This window comes from Passer domesticus, chromosome 5, assembly GCF_036417665.1.
Source record: "Passer domesticus isolate bPasDom1 chromosome 5, bPasDom1.hap1, whole genome shotgun sequence".
Taxonomy (NCBI): domain Eukaryota; kingdom Metazoa; phylum Chordata; class Aves; order Passeriformes; family Passeridae; genus Passer; species Passer domesticus.
The window spans coordinates 2,020,244-2,042,860 of record NC_087478.1 but is presented as its reverse complement, the minus strand read 5'-3'; the positions used below and the strand labels follow the sequence as shown (position 1 = coordinate 2,042,860).

The 22,617-nt window shown below is 47.5% G+C and overlaps 1 protein-coding gene and 1 long non-coding RNA gene across 3 annotated transcripts in view; one reads left to right on the top strand and one right to left on the bottom strand.

The window, feature by feature from the left end:
* The window catches only part of PODXL (podocalyxin like), a 46,225-nt gene extending 27,121 nt beyond the window's left edge, over positions 1–19,104 (bottom strand). The window contains exon 1 of the mRNA XM_064421678.1: positions 18,892–19,104. Coding sequence (XP_064277748.1) covers positions 18,892–18,937 — 46 coding nt within the window. The 5' untranslated portion in view covers positions 18,938–19,104. The remainder of the gene's footprint in view (positions 1–18,891) is intronic.
* Positions 19,105–20,099: 995 nt separating this feature from the next.
* Positions 20,100–22,148, top strand: LOC135301514 (uncharacterized). Of its 2 annotated transcripts, XR_010363242.1 has the most exons (3): positions 20,100–21,692; positions 21,821–21,942; positions 22,035–22,148. It is a non-coding gene; the product is annotated as an uncharacterized LOC135301514 (long non-coding RNA). The 2 variants fall into 2 exon arrangements; XR_010363241.1 differs by having other exon boundaries at positions 21,821–22,148.
* Positions 22,149–22,617: the final 469 nt, after the last annotated feature.

The window sequence follows — 22,617 nt, the reverse complement described above, 5'->3', positions numbered from 1 at the left end:
TCACTGGTTGCCCTTGTACAAGGGAAAAAATGGAGACGGGTGAGTGGGAGGTGAGTTTGTGCTGGCACACAGCTGCCGTGGCACTGCAACACGTTGTCCCCTGCTGCTTGCACCTCCCTTTCCTCTCCACCTCCCCGAAGATTTACAGCAGGAATCGCCCTCAGGCCACAGCTCTGCCTGCTCCTGCCACCACTGTGGGTTGTGGGGAGGTGGCCAGTCCCCCGGGGTCATGCTCAGGGCAGGACTGGGACATCGCCTGCCTGCCCAGAGGACAGAACGGACCAGCGGAAAAGAGATGGTGGGGACAGGATAAGGCCCAGAGCCTCACCCTCCTTTGTGCGCCCAGCACCTCTCATGAGTCACAAATCAGGCCAAATTTACGCCCTCCAGCCAGCAAATTTACTTTTCTGGGTGGCAAGTCACGTTGCCTCACTGGCCCATCTCACACACCATCCACCACCAGGCCAGGATGAACCCAGAGAGGATGACCTGAAATATCTTGAATTGGTAAACCTTGTGGGTCCCTTCCAGCTGGAGATACTCTGTGATTCTGCGATCTTTGGTTTATTGACACTCTAAGATGATGTGAAAGACACAGGTGGTGCCAAGTGACATAGAAGCCACCTCCAAGAGGCACTGGTGATGCCCTCACAAGCATCCCAGCCTCTCTAAGTAAAATTTTGGGTGATGTCACCGTCACATTTTCTGAAAAATCCCTTTGCCAGGATTTCTTCTCCTGGGAAGTTGAGAAGCCTCAGAGAAAAATATAAATAATAATTATCTGATTCTCTTCTCCTGTGTTTGCTGCTTTGGAGTGTGGTCTGGAGGTTGTTTGCCAACAGGTGCATGTTTGATTGGTTCCATGTGAATTGATTTTACTTAATGACCAATCACAGCCAGCTCTGTTGGACTCTGAGGAGTCAGTTACAAGTTTTTATTATTCATTATTGTTAAGCCTTCTGATGTATTCCTTGCTCTATAGTGTAGTATAGTTTTAGTTTAGCATAGTATAATATGATATGATATAATATAATATAATATAATATAATATAATATAATATAATATAATATAATATAATATAATATAATATAATATAATATAATATAATATAATATAATATAATATAATATAATATAATATAATATAATATAATATAATATAATATAATATAATATAATATAATATAATATAATATAATATAATATAATATAAATCATATCAGCCTTCTGACAACATAGAGTCAGATTCATCTCTTCCCTTGTCCAGGAGACCTTCATCACAAAGACCACAGGGTGATTCCTGCTTAAATATCCTCCCCAGTTCTGTCTACTTTGCTTCTCTTTCAGGCTATGCTGGAGACAGATTCCTCTGCAGGCACATCTGGGATACCTGCAAATCACCACTGACACAAAAGCTTCCCCCTCACACCCCAGGAGTTTTGCAGGAGATGGATGTCAGGATCCATCCCTCCACCACAATCAGTCCCCCATGACCTTGGCTAGCCGGGGTTACTGAGCCAGCAGCCCAGAGATTTCCTGCCAATGCCGTGAGGAGAGCTCCACATTTCCTTGGGATCCTTTGTGTGTCGCTGCTATTTTGGGTCCCTCCTTTATTTTTATTTTTTTTTCCTCCAGTTCCACACCCACACCTCCCTCAGGGTGGGGTCTTCCCAGATGATTGGGAAGATCTATATATACACATTGCATGCATGAGCACCTACATATATTTATATACTGGGCCTGTGAGTGGAGCCTTTGGGCATGCACTAGACACGCTGGACTTGGCAGCAGGCTCGGTGCTATTCTTTAGGTGGGGAGAGCCTCGGAAGGGAAGGACACAGCCAGCCCTCCCTCTTATTCAAAACTATTTAAAGACTGTCTGGCACTGAGTTTCTTTCCCACCAAATGGCTCCAGTGATGATCTGGCTTTACAGGCCCCTGGTTTTACAGGCCTGTGTAATCTGATCAGCTTCTATTGTCGGCAGATTTGTAATTGCCTCGTTATTTAACTCTCCTGAAACTTTACAGAAAGAGAAATCCATTTCAGCTTTTTGTTTGTTTGTTTGTTTGTTTTGTTTTTCAGGAGAAACAGGACTCAGTTTCAATTTGAAGCAGTTGTACTCTTTGATAGCTCCTGCTCCTCCCCTCCTTTAAGTAATACACACGATCAGAGAAATCACATATTAAAGGCACAAACAGTAAGAAACTACATTTTGCATTGTTGTCCCAGGGCAGGACCCACCAGCACAGCATATTTGTTACCCAATGGCCTCTGAGGTAGAACTGGAAGCAACACAAGTAAAGAAAGTGTCCAAGGCCAGGTTGGATGGGATTTGAGCAACCTGGTCCAGAGGAAGGCTGCCCATAGCAGGGGGTGGAACAAGATGGTCTTTAAAGTCCCTTCCTACCCAAACCATTTTGCAGTTCCATGTTCTAGAATTTACCCCCAGAGAGGAAGGATGCTCCTGTAAGCTCACCTCCTTGCTGAGCCACAACTCCCTAAAACAACCCTCGTTACACTTGTCAGCCTCTCCCTGCTTCAGTTTCCCCATCTCTACCTGCAATAATGGCCAGATTTTGGACAGAGGAGCTGTCTTCATTTATAGGCTGATCCAGCACCTTTCTAACCGGGGCCCCAACCTTGGTTAGGTGCCAGAGCAATACAAATAATTACTAATAGTAAATCCCATGGGAGTCTATTACATTCTGGTTCAACTTCCTCCCAAACAATTGCTCCTCTTCCTTGCTTTGTGTGTTCTTCAAAAGAAGCGGCTGCTGTACTTTAGGGCTGGGACACCGGCCCTGGTAAACACACACCCAGCGTTCCTGCTCAGCAGGGCCTGGGCAGCAAAAAGGAGATAAATCTGATTTGAGACAATCACACTGCAGGCTGAAAAAACCCTGGGGGTTGAATGGAAACGGCAAGGTGGCTGCACGAAACAGCATTTGTCCTGTGGAGTCCCTCGGGGCACATTTATTCTCTGGTTTCGGGAGGGTATTACTCAGAGTGGCAATGAGAACAAGAGATGCAAAGAGCAGAAGTGGCCACTGGTCTCAGGGCTCAAAGCATCTTCGTTCAGAGAGTGGTGAGGGTCCTGGCAGTGCAGGAGCACTCAGCTGAGGGAAGCAAGGATTTACTGTGGGCACACCTCTTGTCAGTGCTTGGACGTGCCCCTGCTTTCCACCTGCACTGCACCACCCCAAAAAAGTACATAAAGAGAAAAAGGATCCAGAAATGGGAATAAAAATGCCCTTGACCCACAGCCAGTGGATCAAATTGTCCTTGTAAGGCCTATATGGGAGCACCCCAATGCCATAGGTTTAGGTGCAATATCAAACTCCTGCAAGGAGCTGGGAACACAAAATATCAAGTGTCCAACAAAAGGTGTGATGGAAACACAGAGAAGCCATCCCAAAGTGGCTTGAGTGGGCTTTGGGTGAGCTTTTTTGAGGTCCTTGGGGCCTCATTCAAAGAGCTTGCTCTGCAGCACATGGTGGGATATTTCTGAGGAGGTTTTCCCATTGCCAGGACCAGGAATTAAGGCCTGCACAGCAAGTGGCAAAGTGGAGAAGGAAGAAAGGTCTTGCTTCTTAATCAGCCAACTGGCCTGACTTAATGCTGACAAAGAACAATGTCTATTTTGGTCATCCTTCCAAGATGGAGCCTGCAAAAGCTTTAATTAGTCAATTAAAAGTGGCTTTGTCATAGGAGATGAGACACAACCGGGATCAGCCAGCTGGGTTCTTGGCTGCTGAATGACATTGTCTTTCCAGCCCAATGACCTCATTGTTAATGACTCAATAGGGGAACAATGTTGTCCACCCAGCAGCCCAGCAAGGAGTGAGATTCCTGCGTGGTTACAGCTGAGCAGAAGAGCCTGGGAAGTTGTGGGATGTCACCGGGTTGGGGACGCAGTGCTTTGCACTCAGTAGGTTTCAATGGCGCTGTTGCGTGCTGAGAAACTCCAGCCAAAAAAATGTAATAGATGAAAAAAATACAGCACACAGCAAGGGTCATACTCAGGTCCCCAAATCTCCCATGACAGGTAGTGAGTTTGAGCATAAAGAGATTTGCCAGTCAGGGAGGAAAAACCTAAAGAGTATCCAGAGGAAAGCAAAGCTTACAGCACCTACACCCAGGGTGGCTGGATGGAACAGACCCTGTCCATGTCACCTTTTGAGCTCAGGGCTTTGCTGATGTCTCCCTGCCACCAAAACATCTCCCTGCCATCAAATCCTTCTCTCCAGGGCAGTGCCTGGAGGCTGTGCCACAGGGAAGGCTGTGGCAGGGCAAGGGAAGGGAGCAAAGGAAGCAGGAAGGAAGAAGGAACTGCATCCCCTCCCTGCTGCTAATCATCCTCCTCTTCCTCCTAAGAGAGGCCATCAGGTCTGCAAATACCAGCTTGAGTTCTCACCTTGGAGGGGATCCACAGCTCTGGGTACAGGAGTGAGCTGTGGGGCTGGGCTTGATGATAATATCTCAATTCTTCTGTTCCTGGGGTGGGAGACACCAGGGAGCTCTGACATGTCAGCTTGGGCATTTCCTTTAGGAAACTGAGCTGGACTCCTGGTGGGGTTGGAGATGGGAGGAGAGGGCAGGGACATGATGGGAAAGCCACAGCAGAGCAGAGGAGAGAGGGGGTGCTGAACTGGGATTCAGTGGGTGCTGCTGGCTGTAATCCTGGAGCTGGGCACTGGAGGTGGAGCCCCTGCTCTGGTGAAGGCTGCAGCTGCATGAACATTCCTGGCATGTTTGCAAGTGATCCCTGGCCAAATCAAAGCATGGCTTTGCTGCCAAAACTACCTGAAAACAGCATCCCTGATTACAGCTAGGCAGAATGGAGCTGAAAAATCCCCACACACATTTCGAATGCACATTTGGAGAAGCACAATCAGCTGTGCAAAAATACCCTCTCACTGCCCTGAGCCCCATCTCCTCCTGACATCTCTGGAAATTATAATTGGATAAAATGCTGCTGGACACCACTCAGAAATCAAGGCCTGGGCCTGCTGACCATGGAGGCAAGAAAGACCTGAGCCATCAAAAGCAAATGACAACTTCCAGCAATGCTCATTGGTAATTCTCAGTAATTGATTGTTGTTTGCTTTAAATTCTTAGCAACTGATTGCTTTAAATAATTAATAACTCGCAAGACCATGTACTGCAGACTCTGCTCTGTGGTGCAGGCACGCTCCTGGCCCTGGTGGCTGGCACAGAATCATCACAGAATCACAGAATGGTTTGGGTTGGAAGGGACCTTGAAGATCATCTCGTTCCAGCCCTGCTGCCATGGGCAGGGACACCTCCCACCAGACCAGCCTGGCCTGGAATTGCTCTGCTTCTCCATCACAAGTCCCTCCCAGTACCCAGACCTCTCAATGCGAGTCACAGAGTCACTGATGAGAGGCTGAAATGCTCAAATGATGCAAACCAACAGCACCAGCTCCTTTGCCCAGGAAGTTTCTGCACAGCAGAGCAGCCAAATAAATAGAATATGTACTGGAATCCAGGCACTGCATTTTGGGACTTAGGATGGCCAAGTCCTGTGCTGCTGCAGGATTCAAATCAGCTCTCCCAAACAGGAGCAGAAACAGTGTTGGAGGAAAGCAAGGTGTGGAGCAAATGCCCTTCTTGCAAACCCTAACCCTGATGCTTGGAGGGCAGCTCAAATGTGTGATGGAGATGAGCTACAGCATCAGGATGTTTGGATGCTGGGCCCTCACCCCTGGGAAGATGGCTCAAATCCAAATCCAAGCAGATCCAAAAGCTGATCCTTATTACTACAGAACAAATTCCTTATTCCTAATCTAGATTATCGAGCAGAGGGCTCCTTCTTTCCCTGCTCTTGGCAGTTTCATGGCAACAGCCACAGCTTGAACAGACTGGGAAAATTTGCAGCTCTTTGGTTTTGGGGAGTCCTGAGAGATGAAGGTGGCACCAAGTTCCTGTAACAAGCCATTTCTTGCCTTTTGTGAGGAGAAAAATGGAAAATCTGCCCACAGGCACAACTGTCCATCTCAACAAGGAATAGTCTTGGTGCTTAAAACAGGGGCTGAGAGATCCAAAGGTCTCAGAAAAAAAGATTTCCTCCAGTATTTCCTCTATTTCCTTTCTAAAAAAATTCCTCTAAGAAATAAATTCCTGAGGCAGGAATGCTTCTAATTTCTTCAGATATAGGCTGTGAGCATCTGCTCTTATCAGATTTGAGCAGAGACAAAATCTTAGCACCCCTTCTCTCCCTCTGTGGGGTGAGTGCCTCTGCTCAGACCGAGTGGAAATCCTTGCAGGAACAGCTCATGGGCTGCACTTTTCTTATCCTCCCCCTCACTGGGATGAGTGTCAGCCTTCAGGACGGGAGTAAATAAATAAATAAGTGAAGTGGGATCCCAAAATCCAGCCTCAAAGGCAGGTCCCCTACAGAGGTTTCCCTGTGCTGCTCCTCCTCACCCATCCACTTCATCAACACTCCTCTTCCAGCACCTCAGGGTACCAATCCGACCAGCCAAGACGGAGATAAACCCCTGCCCCAAAACTGCTTCTGAGCTGGATTAGGAGGGAACCCTCCCTAAAAGGCCAGCTGGGCTCGGGGCATCCCCTGGCTGCTGCTCCCAGGGAAAGCAGCTTCACATCCATCCCCCCTCCCTGCTGCTGCCCCCACACAGAGCCCCCTCCTAATCGAGCCTCCTCCTAATCAGATTGGAGCCATCCTGCCAGACATGCAAAAGGCTCTCACGGCAGAAAAAGTGTGGAGTTGCAACCCTCCTCCTGCTCCTGCCTCTCAAAAACAAACACAGCCCAAAATAGCCGGCATTCCTTCGGCGTGGCTGTCCCCCTGGTGCTCCCCATCAAACCCCCAAGGCACACGAAGCTTCTTTTGGTGGTTTCCTGACTTCTTTATTATTTTTTTCCTCTTTGCAGTATTTTATCAGGATTGGCAGTGGGATTTTTCTGTGTGAGAACACAGAGGAGATAACGGAGAGCTGTGCACAGTGGGACCACTCCAGAGCTTGGCTTTGGGTTTGGGCCAAAATAACCCACTCTCCACAGTACCCCCATGAATGTTTCATCGTGCTGGGGCTCTGCACCCATCCAGAGCCTCTCCAATTGTCCATGGCATGTTCTGCAATGCTGGAAGCCTCTGTGCTGGCCAGGGATTAAGTGCAGAGACTCCTGCAGGAGCTGCTGCTGGGGCCAGGTCACTTTGCTTCCATCAAGGATGCTGACAAAATGCTGGAATTTTCATTTCTAACATGATCAGGGAGGAAGAGCACTGCTCCCTTGGGGTTTTCCTGTCACACCCAAGCTCCTTTAAATGCCCAAAATTTTACCAGGTGCAGCTATCAGCACCAGGTGCAGTAATAGGAACACACAAAAAGGTGGAATTTTTTAAAGCAGAAAACCATCTTTTTGCTTTCTCAACCCATCAGTTTAGACTCCTGCATTTCCCTCCCCAACCCTCTGTAAAGGACATTCATAAATGCACACACTGATCATGACATCCCCTGCTTCTCTTGCCACCAACCCAACCCCACATTTTTCACCACCCTCCCACCACTCCACCCTGCTTGAACCACTTCCTTTGCCAAAATAAAAGCTTTTTTTTTTTTTTTTTCCTCCCAAACTGGCTGCCCTAAATCACCCCCAGCAACTGAAGCTGTGATTTGGGGAAACCTGGGAGTGTGGACAGTGATGGGTGACAGGTTTTGTCCTTCACTGGGCAGCCAACAGTGGGGGTTGCACTGCCCATCCTTGTCCTCATTAGGAATTCCTTAACACCATCCCCTCCACTACTGACCTTCTCCTGGCTGGAAAACTCCCCAGAAAATAATGTTTGGGGGTGAGATGGTGAATTACAGGCCAGGTTTTGATAAGCACTCAGCATGGAAGAGCTTCTCAGGTGCATGGCCATTGTGGGTTGCTGCTCCTTCCAGGAGTCTGGAAGGGGTTTGGACCAAGGAAATGCAGAGTGAGAGCTGCAGGAACCTGCCCAGGGTCTGTTAGTGCATCCTCCACCTTGAGCTGGGTCAAACTGCAGCTTTTCAGAGACCTTTATCAGCCTAAATTGATGTGTTGCAGCAGAAGGAGATGTGTCCTCTCACTGGAATGGCTTTGTGCAAAGAGTGATGGCAGGAGTGGCAATCACAATCACCTCAGGATTATTTTATTTTCCCAGCAAAATTTTATTTGCCAAGCTTGCTGGGGAAAATGCTCTCATGTTGGATCAGCAAGGAGACACATCAGGACATGGTGGATGAGGGGAATGGGCCACAATCCATCGAGGCCAAATCTCTTCCTAATTTTTGGGAGACCTGATTTTATCGTCTAGCACCAAAAATAACATTAAATGTATTGCAGTGAGACCAGACCCAGCCAGGACACCCACGGCACTTGAGGAACTCAGCTTTCCCAACACAAAGTGGGGCTGGATTTGGATGTGAGACAAAAACAGGGCGGCCAATTAAAGGAGGTCTGGTTAATTTTTTCTTCTCTTTAATTGCTCTCTGCCTGCACTATGGGCAGATGTCCAGGGTATCCAGACATGGGACAGTCAGTTAGACAGTCAAAAGTTATTTGCATAAACCTCAGCTATCCACTGAAATTCTCTCTCCAAGTCAAGGAGAAACACATTCAGCTGCTCTACCAACAGTTAATTCCAAGCTGCAAAAACAACTGGAAAATGGCAGCTGAAAAATAAAATTGTTTCCTCTCCCATTTTAAACAGTAAAAGTGAATTTTAAGAGAATGACTCCTGTTTATTTGAAACCCTCGAGGGACACAGAACAATTCATTTCAGTCACTAACTCCATCACAGATTGACGCTGGAGATTTGCTCAGTGAATTGCTTAGTACTAAACTGAAAAGTTTGCTGAAAATTTTATTGCATAAGGCACCCAGGTCCTCGGTTATTTGATGTACCTTAAAGGAATTGTAAATGCTCTTTTGCATTTGTCAGTTTAACAGAAATTTCCTCCGCAAGCAAAGAGTGATTTCCACCAATAAACCCTAAATTAGTTTTATTCATCATCACCAAGGACGACTCCAGAGATGCATAAATTAGAGCTCAAAATAGAGAGGTCTCAGGCTATAAAATTCCTTCCACAAATATGTTCAGAGTGTGCCAGCCTGGTTAGAAAACACAGTTGAAAGGCAAGAGTGGGCTGTAAATCTCCAAGTTTTACAATGAGGAGAATCAGCCCTGCTTAAGGGATATAGCTATGAATTGTAAATGAAAAACATGATAAAAATCAAATCATTCAAATTATGACTTTCGCCTTCTGTATTTTAAGTCATGATTAAAATTCATAATTTAAGCCACATCAATTTAAATCAAAGCACCCTGCCATAAAATGAGGTTTTGAACCCTTTGTGAAGCTCTAATGAGAAAAAAAAAAGATCATTCTCCTGTTGAATGTGGTTAATTGGGATTTATTGGTGCCATTTGTGGGCAGGAACTGTCTTAGAAGCCCACAGAATCACATGGACTGAGAGCCTTGAGGGCTTTTTTTAGCCAGCTGGGGAAATTTTAAGGAAACAAAATAATTGTCTATAACAGGGTGTTGCATTAATCTCTAAACTTTCATTTTCCGCAGCATTCCGTGTACAGGACAGGACAATTCATTCTTTATGTCAAAGAGATCAGCATCTCTCCTTGAGTTTTGGTATGGGAATGACCCTGAGCCTTGGGAAAGTGGAGGTGATGAGGAGATTAACTCCTGCAAGCTTGAAATTTGGGTTCAAGGCTGTGAATTTTGCTCTCTGGCTTCACAGCTGACACAACGCCCTGTTCCATTTTGCTTATCTTTTGTCCTGGCTGTCTCTCAGCTGGATCAGGACTTCTGGGAGCCCCAGAATTGTTGGTTCCTCCCATTTGCAGCACAGGTATCACAGCTTTTTTTGACACACAGGATTTTGGGGTGTTTATGGCAATGCTGTGATTTGGTATAAATTTATGTGCCCTTAGAATGAGGCAGTGGAGAGCCCAAACATTTCTTAGCATTTGTCAAACCAGATCAGGGTGCTGATCCATCTGAAAAATGAGACCAATGTTAGTAGGGAAAAGCCAACAAAAAAGAAAATAAAACAGGAGGAGGCTGTTTTCTGCTTTTACTGCATGTTGCTACTTTCTCTGCTTTGCCAAGAGAAACCCACAGGAACAAATTCTTGTTTGTTTATTTGTTGTTTTTACTCCTCCAGGCTCCAAAACCAAACCAGGTTGCCAGCAGAGAGTGATGGCTGCAAAAAATTCATGATGAGAATACTGATTTGGAGTTCTGCAAAGGCTTTGAGGCTGCTCCTTATCAACTGACTCAGTACGTGGTGGAAAACTTGCTTCCCTTACCTGTGCTTTAAACATTTCTTCTGTTGCTTGATTAATTAGAAATGTCCAATGAGGACAACGTTATTGCTTATTTAATGTGGATATAGATACATATAGATATAAATTAGATACAGATATTAGATATATCTCAAGGACCTTGGTTACTTGATGTTGTTCCAGTACAACCTCTGCTAAGCAGATCCGTGCTGGCACAGAGTATCTCTTAAATTACTCTGCTTTTTCTCACAGTCAGGGCTCACAGTATTTTGATAAGCAGCACATAATAGTCACCCTGAGAGCTCTCCACTTTCCACAGCCTGCAGCAGTATCATTTAAACTTTTCTCTTATTTTTTTTTTCCCCATTTGCCTACGTGGTGGAATGTCTTATCTTGCCCTCCTGCCTTTAGACTCCAGGGAGGAGGGGGGGAAAAAAAGTGGTCTTTGCTATTAGGTTTCAAAGAAGCACTTTCTCAAACAGAGTTTCTCCAAGCCTTTCTGAAGAGCCTTTCAAGTCCCCTTTGTCCAAGTTAGAAACTGGGTATTTTTCTCTTTGCCTGTATCCAGCAGAAGCCACTTAGAATAAAAGTCTAACAAGGTTGTCTCCTCATTTCTCTACAATAGATCTAATATATATTTAAGTATTAGGGCTTAATTTCTAAGCCAATTTCTACCTCCTCCTCCAGTTAAATTTGCCAAAATCAATTAAGGCTGAGAGAGAAAATCTCAGCCTTTGCCATTAATAACTGAGGCCTTATTCTTCCACTGCAAAATGACCTTCCTTCCCCTTTCACCACCCTCATCAGCCATGTGGACTAAGACCAAAGCTCTCTGCACACAGAGCCTGTGAAATGGAGAAAAAGCCACTGGATTAATCCAATTTTTATTCAGGATGATAAGGATATGAACCAGACCTCAAAGCAGCATCTAAAACGGGACTGACTCAGAAAGAAAAAAATTACCTTTTCAGTTTTGGAGGAGCTTTTAACGCAGATCCCATTTCTGCCTCTTTCTAAGGATCTGTCCTGCACCTGACAACAGGAACAGATTTGGTTTCTAAACGCAAGGACCATGCTCTTCTTATTTGTCTGTTCATTTTGCAGCCTTTAGGGTGCACTCCTGACCCACCAGCAAAAAGTTCATCCAAATCCAAAACCAATTTTTTAAGTTTCTGAGCATATACAGAGAGTGTTACACAACACAAGTGTTTCCGGGGCATGTCCTGGATATTTTTGGTGCAGCATCAGACCATGTTGGGGAGCATTTATGGAAACAAGCATCTCTAGTGGACAAATCATGACAAGACACATCAGAATTACCTTCAGAAGGCACATCTGGATTCAAGGATAACTCAGCTTCAACCTTAAACACCTTAGTTAAATATCTGAACCTCCATGGCCTTACTTTGGGTCTCTCAGTGGAAGGAAAAAGCAGAAGAGTCACACTGTGACTCCCAGTTTTCCCTTCCTCCTCAAGCCCAGTCATCCCAGTTTGTCCAGACTGGAACCCAGCCCCTTCCTGCTGCCACTCAGCCCCAAGACACAGAGCCTTGGATGTTATTCCCAAGTGGAGCCCTGCTGAAAGCCAAATCTCAGCCTGTCCTGCTCGCTTCCTTCCCTCTGCTGCTCATTTTGGATGCACATCCAACAGCAGATGTTCCAGCAGCGCTGGAATTCCCATCACCCAAAATAAAGGTTCACTCCTATTCCTTCCCCCTCCCGCTCTCTGCTGGGTGCTGTGGCATTGCACTGAGTTGATTTTAATAAGTTGTTTGAATTCTCCTCGTGTCCTTGCAATGCTTTGTCACCAAAGTGTCACCGGTGTCTGCTGAGAGCGCCTGGCCCGCGGCCAAGCGAGGTGTGAGACACGGGCTGTTTACGGGCAGGAAAGGTGCCTGCAACATGCAGAGCTGCAGGGATGCAAGGATTTGCTAAACAGGCACATCTGGTGGTGAGAAAACTTCCATCAGCAAGACCTGGGAACCAACAGGCAGATGAGAAATGAAGGATGTTGGTGCTTTTGGAGTTTGAGCAGCTTCGCTTTGATGCCTCAGGTTTTAGCTTTCAGGGGGGAAATGATGCCTCAGGTTTAGCTTTTATATTTTTCACATTCTGTGCTGCTTTAGTGTGTGTGTCTGGGCTTCATATTAGGGAATGGTGAGCTCTGTGCACAGAGCAGGGAGACAAAACAATTCCTGCTCCAGCGGGCACCAAGGACAAATGATCCCAATCCCAGCCCAGGAGCACAAACCCCGTGGGCTGCAGAGAGAAAAACAAGGATGGGAGTGCAGGGGCTGCAGTGGGGTTGGACACTGAACTGCAATGTGCACATGGAGCAGAGCTGAGCCCAGGGAGAGACCCCGGCAGCGCTCGTGCATTTTGGGGCCATTTGGGTTCATCTTGGGTTCATTTTGGGACCATTTGGATTCATCTTGGGGGCAGCCCTGGCTGGGCTCTGGTGCTGCTCCAGGTGCATCCATGGAGGAGATCCTTTGAATAAATCCCTGCTTTATCCTGGAACTCTGCCCAGCCTCTGTTCTAGCTCAGCCTTCTCAAGGCATCAGTTTTGCCTCTTCAAGAAGAGAGGGGTTTTTTTTTCTCTTTAGGGTATCCTGGCATTTTCTGATTTCCAATGGATTTCAGCAATATTCAGTGCCAAAGGCTTGCTCTAAGACACACAACAGCTCAAATCAAGTGTTTATGGGCATGTAACCCTCAAAAAAGTCACCCTAAATAAGACACCACAGAGCTCTACACTCCCTAAAGTCATGAAAGACACTATTGGCATTTTCCAAGATTTCCACCAATAATCATTGTTTCCAGCATTATTTGCAATTCAAAGCCAGCAGGTAACTTGAAACAGGTTTAGTCATCTTTGAAGGAATCTCAGCTTTACTGTGAGGGTGGTGAGGCCCTGGCACAGGGTGCCCAGAGCAGCTGTGGCTGCCCCTGGATCCCTGTGAGTGTCCAAGGCCAGGCTGGATGGGGCTTGGAGCAACCTGGGACAGTGGAATATGTCCCTGCCCATGGAATCATGGAATCATTAGTAGGAAAAGACCTATAGGAACAGTAAGTCCAGCCATGAAGCTAACATGCCAGGTCTCCCACTAAATCATGTCCCTAAGCACCACATCTACATTTTTGAACACTTCTCGATGCTATTTGTGCCACAGCAGCCCCAGCTGGGAGAGTCCCCCCACCCCTGAGCACTCACTGCACAGTTCTGCCACCAAACACTTGAAAAACAGAGAGAGGAACTCCACCACAGCCAGTTCTTTAAACAGCATTTTACCTCTTCAGTTTATAGCTGAAAAAAAAAATCTTATATGATTTTTTGTACGGTAACAAGGAAGATTATCTGTTTCTCCCCAGCTATCTACCTTCCCAGACAGGGATTTTTAGCATAAAAATTAGCATCTTTTTGGATAGCCCCAATGGCTGAGCACCTCTGGAGCTGTGATATGAGCAGAGCACATCCCCCCTGCCTGCTTGCAGTGGATCTGTGTATTCCTCAAGGATCCCCAGAGCAAAACACTGCAAGGCTTCAGCCCAGCACAACAACCAATATATAATTAGAGCACTTAAAACCCAATGAAGCTCAGAAAAACTGTCCCCAAACCTCCCAAATAACAAAGCACTGGAGGAAATATCCTCATTCTGGGGTGTGAGACACCATCCCACCAGGCATTCAGGGAAAAAAAATCAGGATTTTTTTCTTTTTATTAAGCCCAATGCCAACAGAGAGGTTTTTGTGGGAGATGGGTGGCACATACCCAAAGGAGCTGCACCCAAATGGAGAATCAAGGTGGCTTCACAAACTTCAGGTGAAAGACTTCATGGATTTGTTTGGCAATTCCAAGCCTAAAGGAACTGCTCTCTGCAACGTGGAGTATTTGGCAGAGCCCTGGGGGTGGCAGTGGACTGAGCACAGGTAGCTGGAGAACAAGAAATGCCAGATGACTGCGTGCCTTGCTTAGAGAGTGGGAAAAGAGAAGAAAAAAGGAAAAAAAAAAAAAAAGCAGCAAGGTTTGCTCAGGATCTCTGAGAAGGAAAGGGCAGGCATTGCAAGAATTCAGAAACAACATCCTTAGGTGGAGATGGGCCAGTAGTGGAAGGGGCTGAGCACGTAAACAGGCTGAGGAGCAGGAAGCTGGCAGGAGCGTGTGAAAGCTCTGGAGAGGCTGCTGAGATTTTGAGATTTCACATGCCTGCACACAGGGAACGGACCCAACCGGGCCACCCGGATTCCTGCAGGGTTCAAACCCTCTGCTGCTGCTCTGGGCAGAGCTGGGGGTGGGTCCTGGTCCTGCAGGGATGGTGTCAGAATGGGAACAGCACTGGAGATCGGGTGCAGGCTCAGGCTCACAGCCTGCACGTTTCTGAGTGTCACTGTCCCCATCAGCTCAGCAGTGGGGAGGGAGGAATCCCTGCACATCCATAAATGAGTTTGCTACAGGCATCATCCTGCCTGGACCAGCTGGGGATGGAGCTGCTGAAGGCACCTGGGCTTGGGGTTTGAGCCCCTGTAGCACAGGGAGATGTTACAGCAGGACCTCAGCTCCACGGAGCATCACCCTGTAAGGATAAAACCATAAAACCCCACTCACCCCATCCCCAGCTCTGCAGAGCTTCAGGGGGCTCTGTGTGGAATTTAAAGGTGGAATTTAAAGGTGTTTTTTGCCTCATTTGCTGCATCTCTTGTACACAGTGGCTGTTCTAATACCTGGGGAGCAACATAAAAGTATCTCCAAGGAGCTTATTTAAAAATTTAAGAGCAGCAATGAATGGCAGAAAACACTGTTTTGAAGCATTTAATAAATTAATTTTTGAAAAAAATGTAATAGGATCACTTCAGAGTGTTATCCAAACAGATCCACACACTGTCCCCACTACAAGCTTGTTTAGTCCCAATCCCAGTGTATTTATCACCTCCTTTTGGAAAACAGGACAAAACCTTCTGAGAAGGCAAAGTCAGCTAAACTCAGCTACATTCTGGCCAGCACAAGAAAAATTGCATGAACAGCTCCTGATTTATGCCAGTATTAATGATGCTCAGGGCATCCTGAATCCTAATGGGAAGAAAAAAATTCTTTTAAAGCCCATGTTGGCATCAGGGAGAGAAGGGGGTTTGCACCTGCCTGCCCACCAAACCCTGTGAGTGCCAAGAGGAGCAGGATAAAACAAGGAGCAGGCAGAGATTTGAGCCAGACCTCTGGGAATTCACCCCAGCGTGAGATCCCCAGGGCCCTGCTCCCACTTTTACCTCTGGTGTGGTGGGGCTTTGGGGACACAGCAAAGGGGACACCCAGAGCAGCATCAAGGATAAAGGGGCAAAATTTAGGGTACCTAAACCCCAACAGCTCCTCTGTGCTCTCACAGAGTGATGAAAGCCCCAGGGGGAGGGATCCTCACTGGCTGTGAATTACCTCCCCCAGTCCCAAAAAGCATCCCAGAACTCGTGCTGGTGGGCTTAGACCTTTTAGAAGTCGAGATGGGGAGAGAAAATGCATGGTTTATACGGAAAACAATAACCAAAGTGCTACCCCAGCCTCCCTGCAAATGCCGAGAGCAGATATTTCCAGCCAGCAGCATCATGAATGATCACCCTCCTCACAAGGCTTTGGAGCGACTCCCTGGAATTAAATCAGTATATTGCACGGTTCCAGTTCCTTTCATCCAGGAATCTTCGAGTGATTTACAAACAATCCTTTAATTAAGCCTCCCAAACAGCCCCCGGGGTTGTGTTACTGTGTCCGTGCTGGGAATCGAAGGCTTTACAGGGCTAAAACAGCAAAAAGGTTGCAAAAGTCTTATCAAAGTTCCTCCGAGACAAAATATCTTAGAAGAGCCTCTCTGCTTTGATGCTGATTCTAAAACCCTCCGGTTAAATTTTTTTTTTTCTCCTCCTGGGGACATGGCCCCAGTTGCCTCCTCCTGCCCTGTCAGGATTAGTATTCCATGGATAAAATGTTTGTTTTTTTAAACGCACACCTCTGACAGCTCAGCCACAAACACGAACTCCCAGTACCAGGGAACTCTCAGTACTGGGGAGGAAGCCTGGGAATTCCGTTTTGGGAATGAAAAGCGGTGTTTTGGCAACAAGGGTTTCAAACCCATCAATCTGTGGTTTTCTTTGAGCCCGGTGCTTGATCTCTGCTAAAAACCCTTCCTGCCCTTTTTTGCCCCCAGGACAGGTTTGAGCTGTGGCTCTTTTGAATCCCCTAAGAATAAAAAGTGTTTTTTGCCTCTTCCTGATGTAATTTTGCTATCAGACCACCAGTGGGAATGCAAGATGCAATGTGGAGAAACAATAAATAAAATAAAATAAAATAAAATAAAATAAAATAAAATAAAATAAAATAAAATAAAATAAAATAAAATAAAATAAAATAAAATAAAATAAAATAAAATAAAATAAAATAAAATAAAATATCCCATGAAGATGCTGTAATGGGTAACTCTGAGCCCTCTCTGGCTGGTGGAATTTAAAGATGTTTTTTGCCTTATGTTATATTTGCTGCATCTCCTGTACACACTGGCTGTGCCTTGTCTAAAGCTGATTTTCTTCTGATTTAAGCAAGGATATAAAGAGGAATCTCTGCAAAATCAGGGGATTGGGATGTACAAGCCTGGAAGTCAGTATTCCCAAGGAAATTGTTGTACCCCAGAGTGCTGCTTTTAAAAACCAGCCTCGGGCTGGTTCTGCTCTGCCCCACACAGAGAAGTTGTCACCTTCCAAAACCCAGCTCTGAAATCCCCAACTCTCATTTCACATCCAAGTTAAACACAGCAAATCATTCAGGCTCCATCACAGTTGTTATTTCCTAGAGATACCCAAAATACTACATCTTCACTTACAAACCCAACTTCTTCCCATTTAAGGAGGAAGGGGAAAAAAAGATGAATTTTAGGCTTTGAGGAACTCAGACGACCACAGCTGATTCCAGTTTTGGTGTTAAGCACTGCTGGGACTCTGAGCCCAAACACTCAGCAAACAGGGATGCCCATCTTGGCCCCTAAGGAAGAAATCCTGGTTCCAATACCCAGGGAGCAACATAAAAGGATCTCCAAGGAGCTTATTTCAAAATTTAAGAGCAGCAATGAGTGGCAGAAAACACTGTTTTGAAGCATTTAATCAATTAATCTTTGAAAAAAATGTAAGAGGATCACTTCAGAGTGTTATACACAGGTGCATACATACAAGCCTGTTTAGTCCCAGTCCCAGTGTATTTATCACCTCCTTTTGGAAAACAGGACAAAACCTTCTGAGAAGGCAAAGTCAGCTAAACTCAGCTACATTCTGGCCAGCACAAGAAAAATTGCATGAACAGCTCCTGATTTATGCCAGTATTAATGATGCCCAGGGCTTCCTGAATTTTAATGGGAAGAAAAATCTCTTTTAAAGCCCATGTTGGCATCAAGGAGAGAAGGGGGTTTGCACCTGCCTGCCCACCAAACCCTGTGAGTGCCAAGAGGAGCAGGATAAAACAAGGAGCAGGCAGAGATTTGAGCCAGACCTCTGGGAATTCACCCCAGAGTGAAATCCCCAGGGCCCTGCCTCCACTTGTGCTTTTACCTCCGGGAGCATCCCCCAGCTTTTGTTACCTTGAATAAAAGCACATTCAGCTCTGCAGAGGCTCTTCTGGGAGCTGTTGAGTTGGAGCAGGATTTTATTTTAATTTCATTTAATTATTTTATTTTTTTATTCTTTATTTTATTATTATTTTTTATTTTATTTTCTCGCCTTCCCTGATTACAAGGAAGAAATGCCCCACTCCTCCCTACCTTTACTCACTCTGGAAAGCATCAGTGCCTTTCCTTTCCCTGCTACTTTCCCATGTGGTTTATGGCCACCTTTCCAACAAAACACCCCTCCAGAGAACCACAGCTCCATCACTCCATCACCCCGAGCCTCACCCTGGACCCCCACACTACCGCAGGATCCCAGGAGCTCCCAAACTCCCGAGAACCTCCAGTTCCAATTTTCCCAATTCCACCATGGACTTCCACTCCATAACCTCCCCAAGAACCTCCAGTTTCACCTTTTCCCAGCTCCACCATGGACTTCTACTCCCAAACCTCCCCAAGAACCTCCAGTTCCACCTTTTCCCAACTCCACCACCAACTTCCACCCGGGAGCCGCTGTCTCCCGCAGCATTCCCCGCTCCTCTCCCGCGCCATCTCTGGCTCATGTTCCGCGGGCGCAGCACCTGGACCACTGCAAGAACAGCCCCAAATCCCCACCCCGGCTCCGCGGGACCCCCCAAAAACGGGGTGGGAAGCTCGGAGCCCGGCACATCGCCCTCCGCAGAGGGGCTTGGGCAGCGGGATGCGGGAGGGCAGAGCCGGAGGCTCCGCAGAACCGAGCGGCACTGCGGCTCCTGCGGAGGGCTGGATGCGCCCCGAATGCCCAAAAAATCCGCGATAAATCCGCATTCGGGCTCCGGGTGGGCGCCCGGCGTTCCCCGGCCGCTTTTCCCACAAACTCGCCGCTAGTCAGGGGAAAAGCGGAGCGCGGGCAGCAGGCGAGGGATGCTTGGAGCGCGGTGCGAGGCAAGCGGAGGGCGGCACTCACCGAGCAGCAGCAGCAGCAGCAGCGGCAGCAGCCCCGCAGCCCGCATGGTGCTCGGCGCTCCGTCCCGGCGCGGCTCCCGGCGCTCTGTCCCGGCGGGGCGGGCGGGCGATGCCCTCCCTCCCCCGGCCCCGGCCCCGGGCACGGCCCCGGCCGCGGGCTCCCCCTTCTCCCGCCGCCGGGGGAGGCGCAGGACGGCCCCGCACCGCCCCCGCCTCCGCCCCCGGCGCGGGGGGAGAGAGCGCCGGGATGGGCATGGGGATGGTGGGGATGATGGGGATGATGGGGATGGGGATGGATAGGGATGAGGGTGAGATGGGGATGGGGATGGGGATGGGGATGGGGATGGGGATGGGGATGGGGATGGGGATGGGGATGGGGATGGGGATGGGGATGGGGATGGGGATGGGGATGGGGATGGGGATGGGGATGGGGAAGGGTGGGGATGGGGATGGGGATGGGGATGGGGAAGGGTGGGGATGGGGATGAGGATGAGGATGATGGGGATGGGGAAGGGTAGGGATGGAGATGGGGATGGAGATGGAGATGGATGGGGATGGGGATGGGGATGGGGATGGGAATAGATGGGGAGGGGGATGGGGTGCGGATGGATGGTGGTAGGGATGGGGATGGATGGGCATGGGTGGGGCTGGGGATGGGGATGGGATTGGGGTGGGGATAGATGGGGATGGGGATGGGGATGGGGATGGGAATGGGATTGGGGTGGGGATGGGGATGGGGATGGGGATGGGATTGGGGTGGGGATGGGGATGGGGATGGGGATGGGGATGGGGATGGGGATGGGGATGGGGATGGGATTGGGGTGGGGATGGGGATGGGGATGGGAATGGGGTGCGGGTGGGGATGGATGAGGATGAGGGTGGGATGGGGATGAGGGTGGGATGGGGATGAGGAAGGATGGGGATGGATGGGGATAGGGGATGGATGGGCATGGGGATGATGGGGATGGGGATGAGGATGGGGATGGATGGGGATGAGGATGGGGATGGGATTGGGGTGGGGATGGGGATGGGATTGAGGTGGGGATGGGGATGAGGGTTAGATGGGGATGGAGATGGGGATGAGGATGGAGATGGGGATGGAGATTGATGGGGATGGATGGGAATGGGGATGGGTGGGGATGCATGGGAATGGGGATGGAGATGAATGGGGATGGGGATGAATGGGGATGGGGAGGGGGATGGGGAGTGGGCAGCAAGGAGCGGGGGATGCGCCTGTGGAGGGGATAGGGGAGACTTCACTGGGATGGGAGGTTGGGGGAGATTTGGGCTTCTCAGCTTCATGGAGGGATTTGGGAGGTTTCATTGGAGGTGGGAGGTTGGAGAAGGTTTAAGGGGTTGTTAGCATGGAGATATGGAAGGGGGGGTTTTGTGTTCTCAGCTTCATGAAGGGATTTGTGGGGTTTCATTGGAGATGGGAGATTGGAGAGGGTTTAAGGGGTTTGTTAAGATGGAGGTATGGGAGGGGGGGTTTGGGATTCTCAAATTCGTGGAGGGTTTTGGGGGATTTCATTGGATTTGGGAGGTTGGAAAGGGTTTAAGGGGTTTGTTAGGGTGGCTGTATGGAAGATAGGGTTTGGGGCTTTCAACTTCATGGGGGGATTTGGGGGTTTCATTGGAGTTGGAAAGTTGGAGAGAATTTAGGGGTTTCATTGGAACTGGGAGGTTGGAGAGGGCTTGGGGTTCTTTGGGATAGGGGTATGGTGGATTTGGGGTTCTCAGCTGCATGGAGGGATTTCAGATTTTTGTTGGTGTTGGAAGTTTAGAGAAGGTTTAGGGGTTTTATTGGTATTTGGGGTTCTCAACTGCATGGAGGGATTCGGGGGTTTTGTTTGAGTTGGGAGGTTGGAAAGGGGTTTAGGGGTTTAGTTAGAGAGGGGCTTTAGGGGGATTTGGGTGTTTCTTTGGAGTTAGGAGTTGGAGAGGGTTTAGGGGTTTTGCTTGGATTGGGATTTGGGGTTGTCAACTGAATGGAGAAGGAGAATTTCACTGGGACAGGGATGTGGGGTTGGGATTTGGGGTTCTCAACTTCATGGGGGTGTTCAGGGGTTTTGTTAGAGTTGGAGGGTTGGGGAGGATTTTGGGGTTTCATTAAGATGGGGATTTGTGGAAATCTGGGAGGAGATTTGGGTTTCTCAATTACATGGGGAGATTTGGGGGTTACATTCAATTTAGGAGTGGATTTGGGATTTCCATTGGGATGGGGGCTTGGGGGGTGGTGGGATTCCTGCCTGCATGGAGGCAGTTTGGAATATTCATCAGGATGAAGATTTTGGAAAGATTTGGGTTTTGTGTTAGGGAGAGCCATTTGAGGGGAGATTTGTCATTCCCATCTGTGTGGGGAATTTGGATTTTCATTGGATTTGGGGTGTTGGGGAGGCTTTGGGATTTTTATTGGAATGAAAGGAGTGAGGATGATTTAGTATTTCAACCTACATAGGAATGATTTGGGGGGTTTCACTGAAGCCAAGAGTGGACTTGGGGATTTTATTATGGTGAAAACTTGTGGGAGATTGGGAGTGATGGTGGTTTGTGAATTGATTTTGGATTCCACCCACATGAACAAGGATTTAGGATTTTTGTTTGGATGCTGACCTGGGGATCTCTTTGGGATTCCTACCTGCATGGCAAAAATGTGTGGGTTTTATCAGGATGAGCATATGGGGGTGGATTTGGGATTTTCATCTGGATGAGGATTTGGGGTTTGATTTCAGATTCACATCCAGGTGTGGGTTACTTGAGGATTTTCATCCATACTGGGTCATTTTCACAGGATGTTTCCTGGTAAGATTTCCACCTGTCTGAGAATCTCTCAAAAGAAACCATGCACCCAAAGCATGAAGGACAAAATTATGATCAAATCTTGGCATTGTTTTGTGTTGAAGCACTGAAAATTGTTCTGTGGTGTTCAGGCAAGGAGTGCTCACTGCAGCTGGGAGGAGACTGAAAATAAACTCAGGGCTTTGCACTGAATTCTCCTCTTGGCTCTGCTGGATCCAGCTAAACCAGGAACCTTCCCAGCCTGGACCCAGAGGTGGCAAAGACAACCTTCACTCCAAAAAGGACTTTTCAAATGTTGTTCTATTGATCTCTTCAGTTAAAGGTGGACATTATTCTTGTTGCAAGGTCACCTTCAGAAGATGAGGACACGCTTGGCTCAGCCCTCCCTGCTTTGCATTTTATCCCCAGAAAAGGTTTCTTGTCCTGATTTAACTTCTGGGTCAGTTAATAAAATTTTTTTAATATAAAAAGAGAAAATAAATATAAAAATAATTTTAAAAAATCTTCACAAACTCAAAAAAATGTAATTTACAACTTTTAAAAAATCTAAAAAAATTTTATAAAATCTAAATTCATATAAAAACAAAACACACAAACATGAGACAAAAAAACCAATAAACTTATATTTATGATTATGAGAGACTTTCCAGGTGCCTCAGCCCAGCCTCACCTCTTCTTGCTACAACTGTGCACTACACAGCACCCAAAACTGAAACTGGAGTTGCAATAAATGAATGAAAGTGTTGGTACACATTATTAATCCTTCCAGTATCAGACAGGCAGTTCCTTCTCCTCCTGAGGAGTATTTTTAATAACAGATCCCATTCACACACACACACAAACTCCCAATTTTTGGTGTTAACTACCACGCCAAGACAGCCCAGGGAAAATCCTGGACTGGTTCAGTAGAGCAGATTTGGGGACAGAG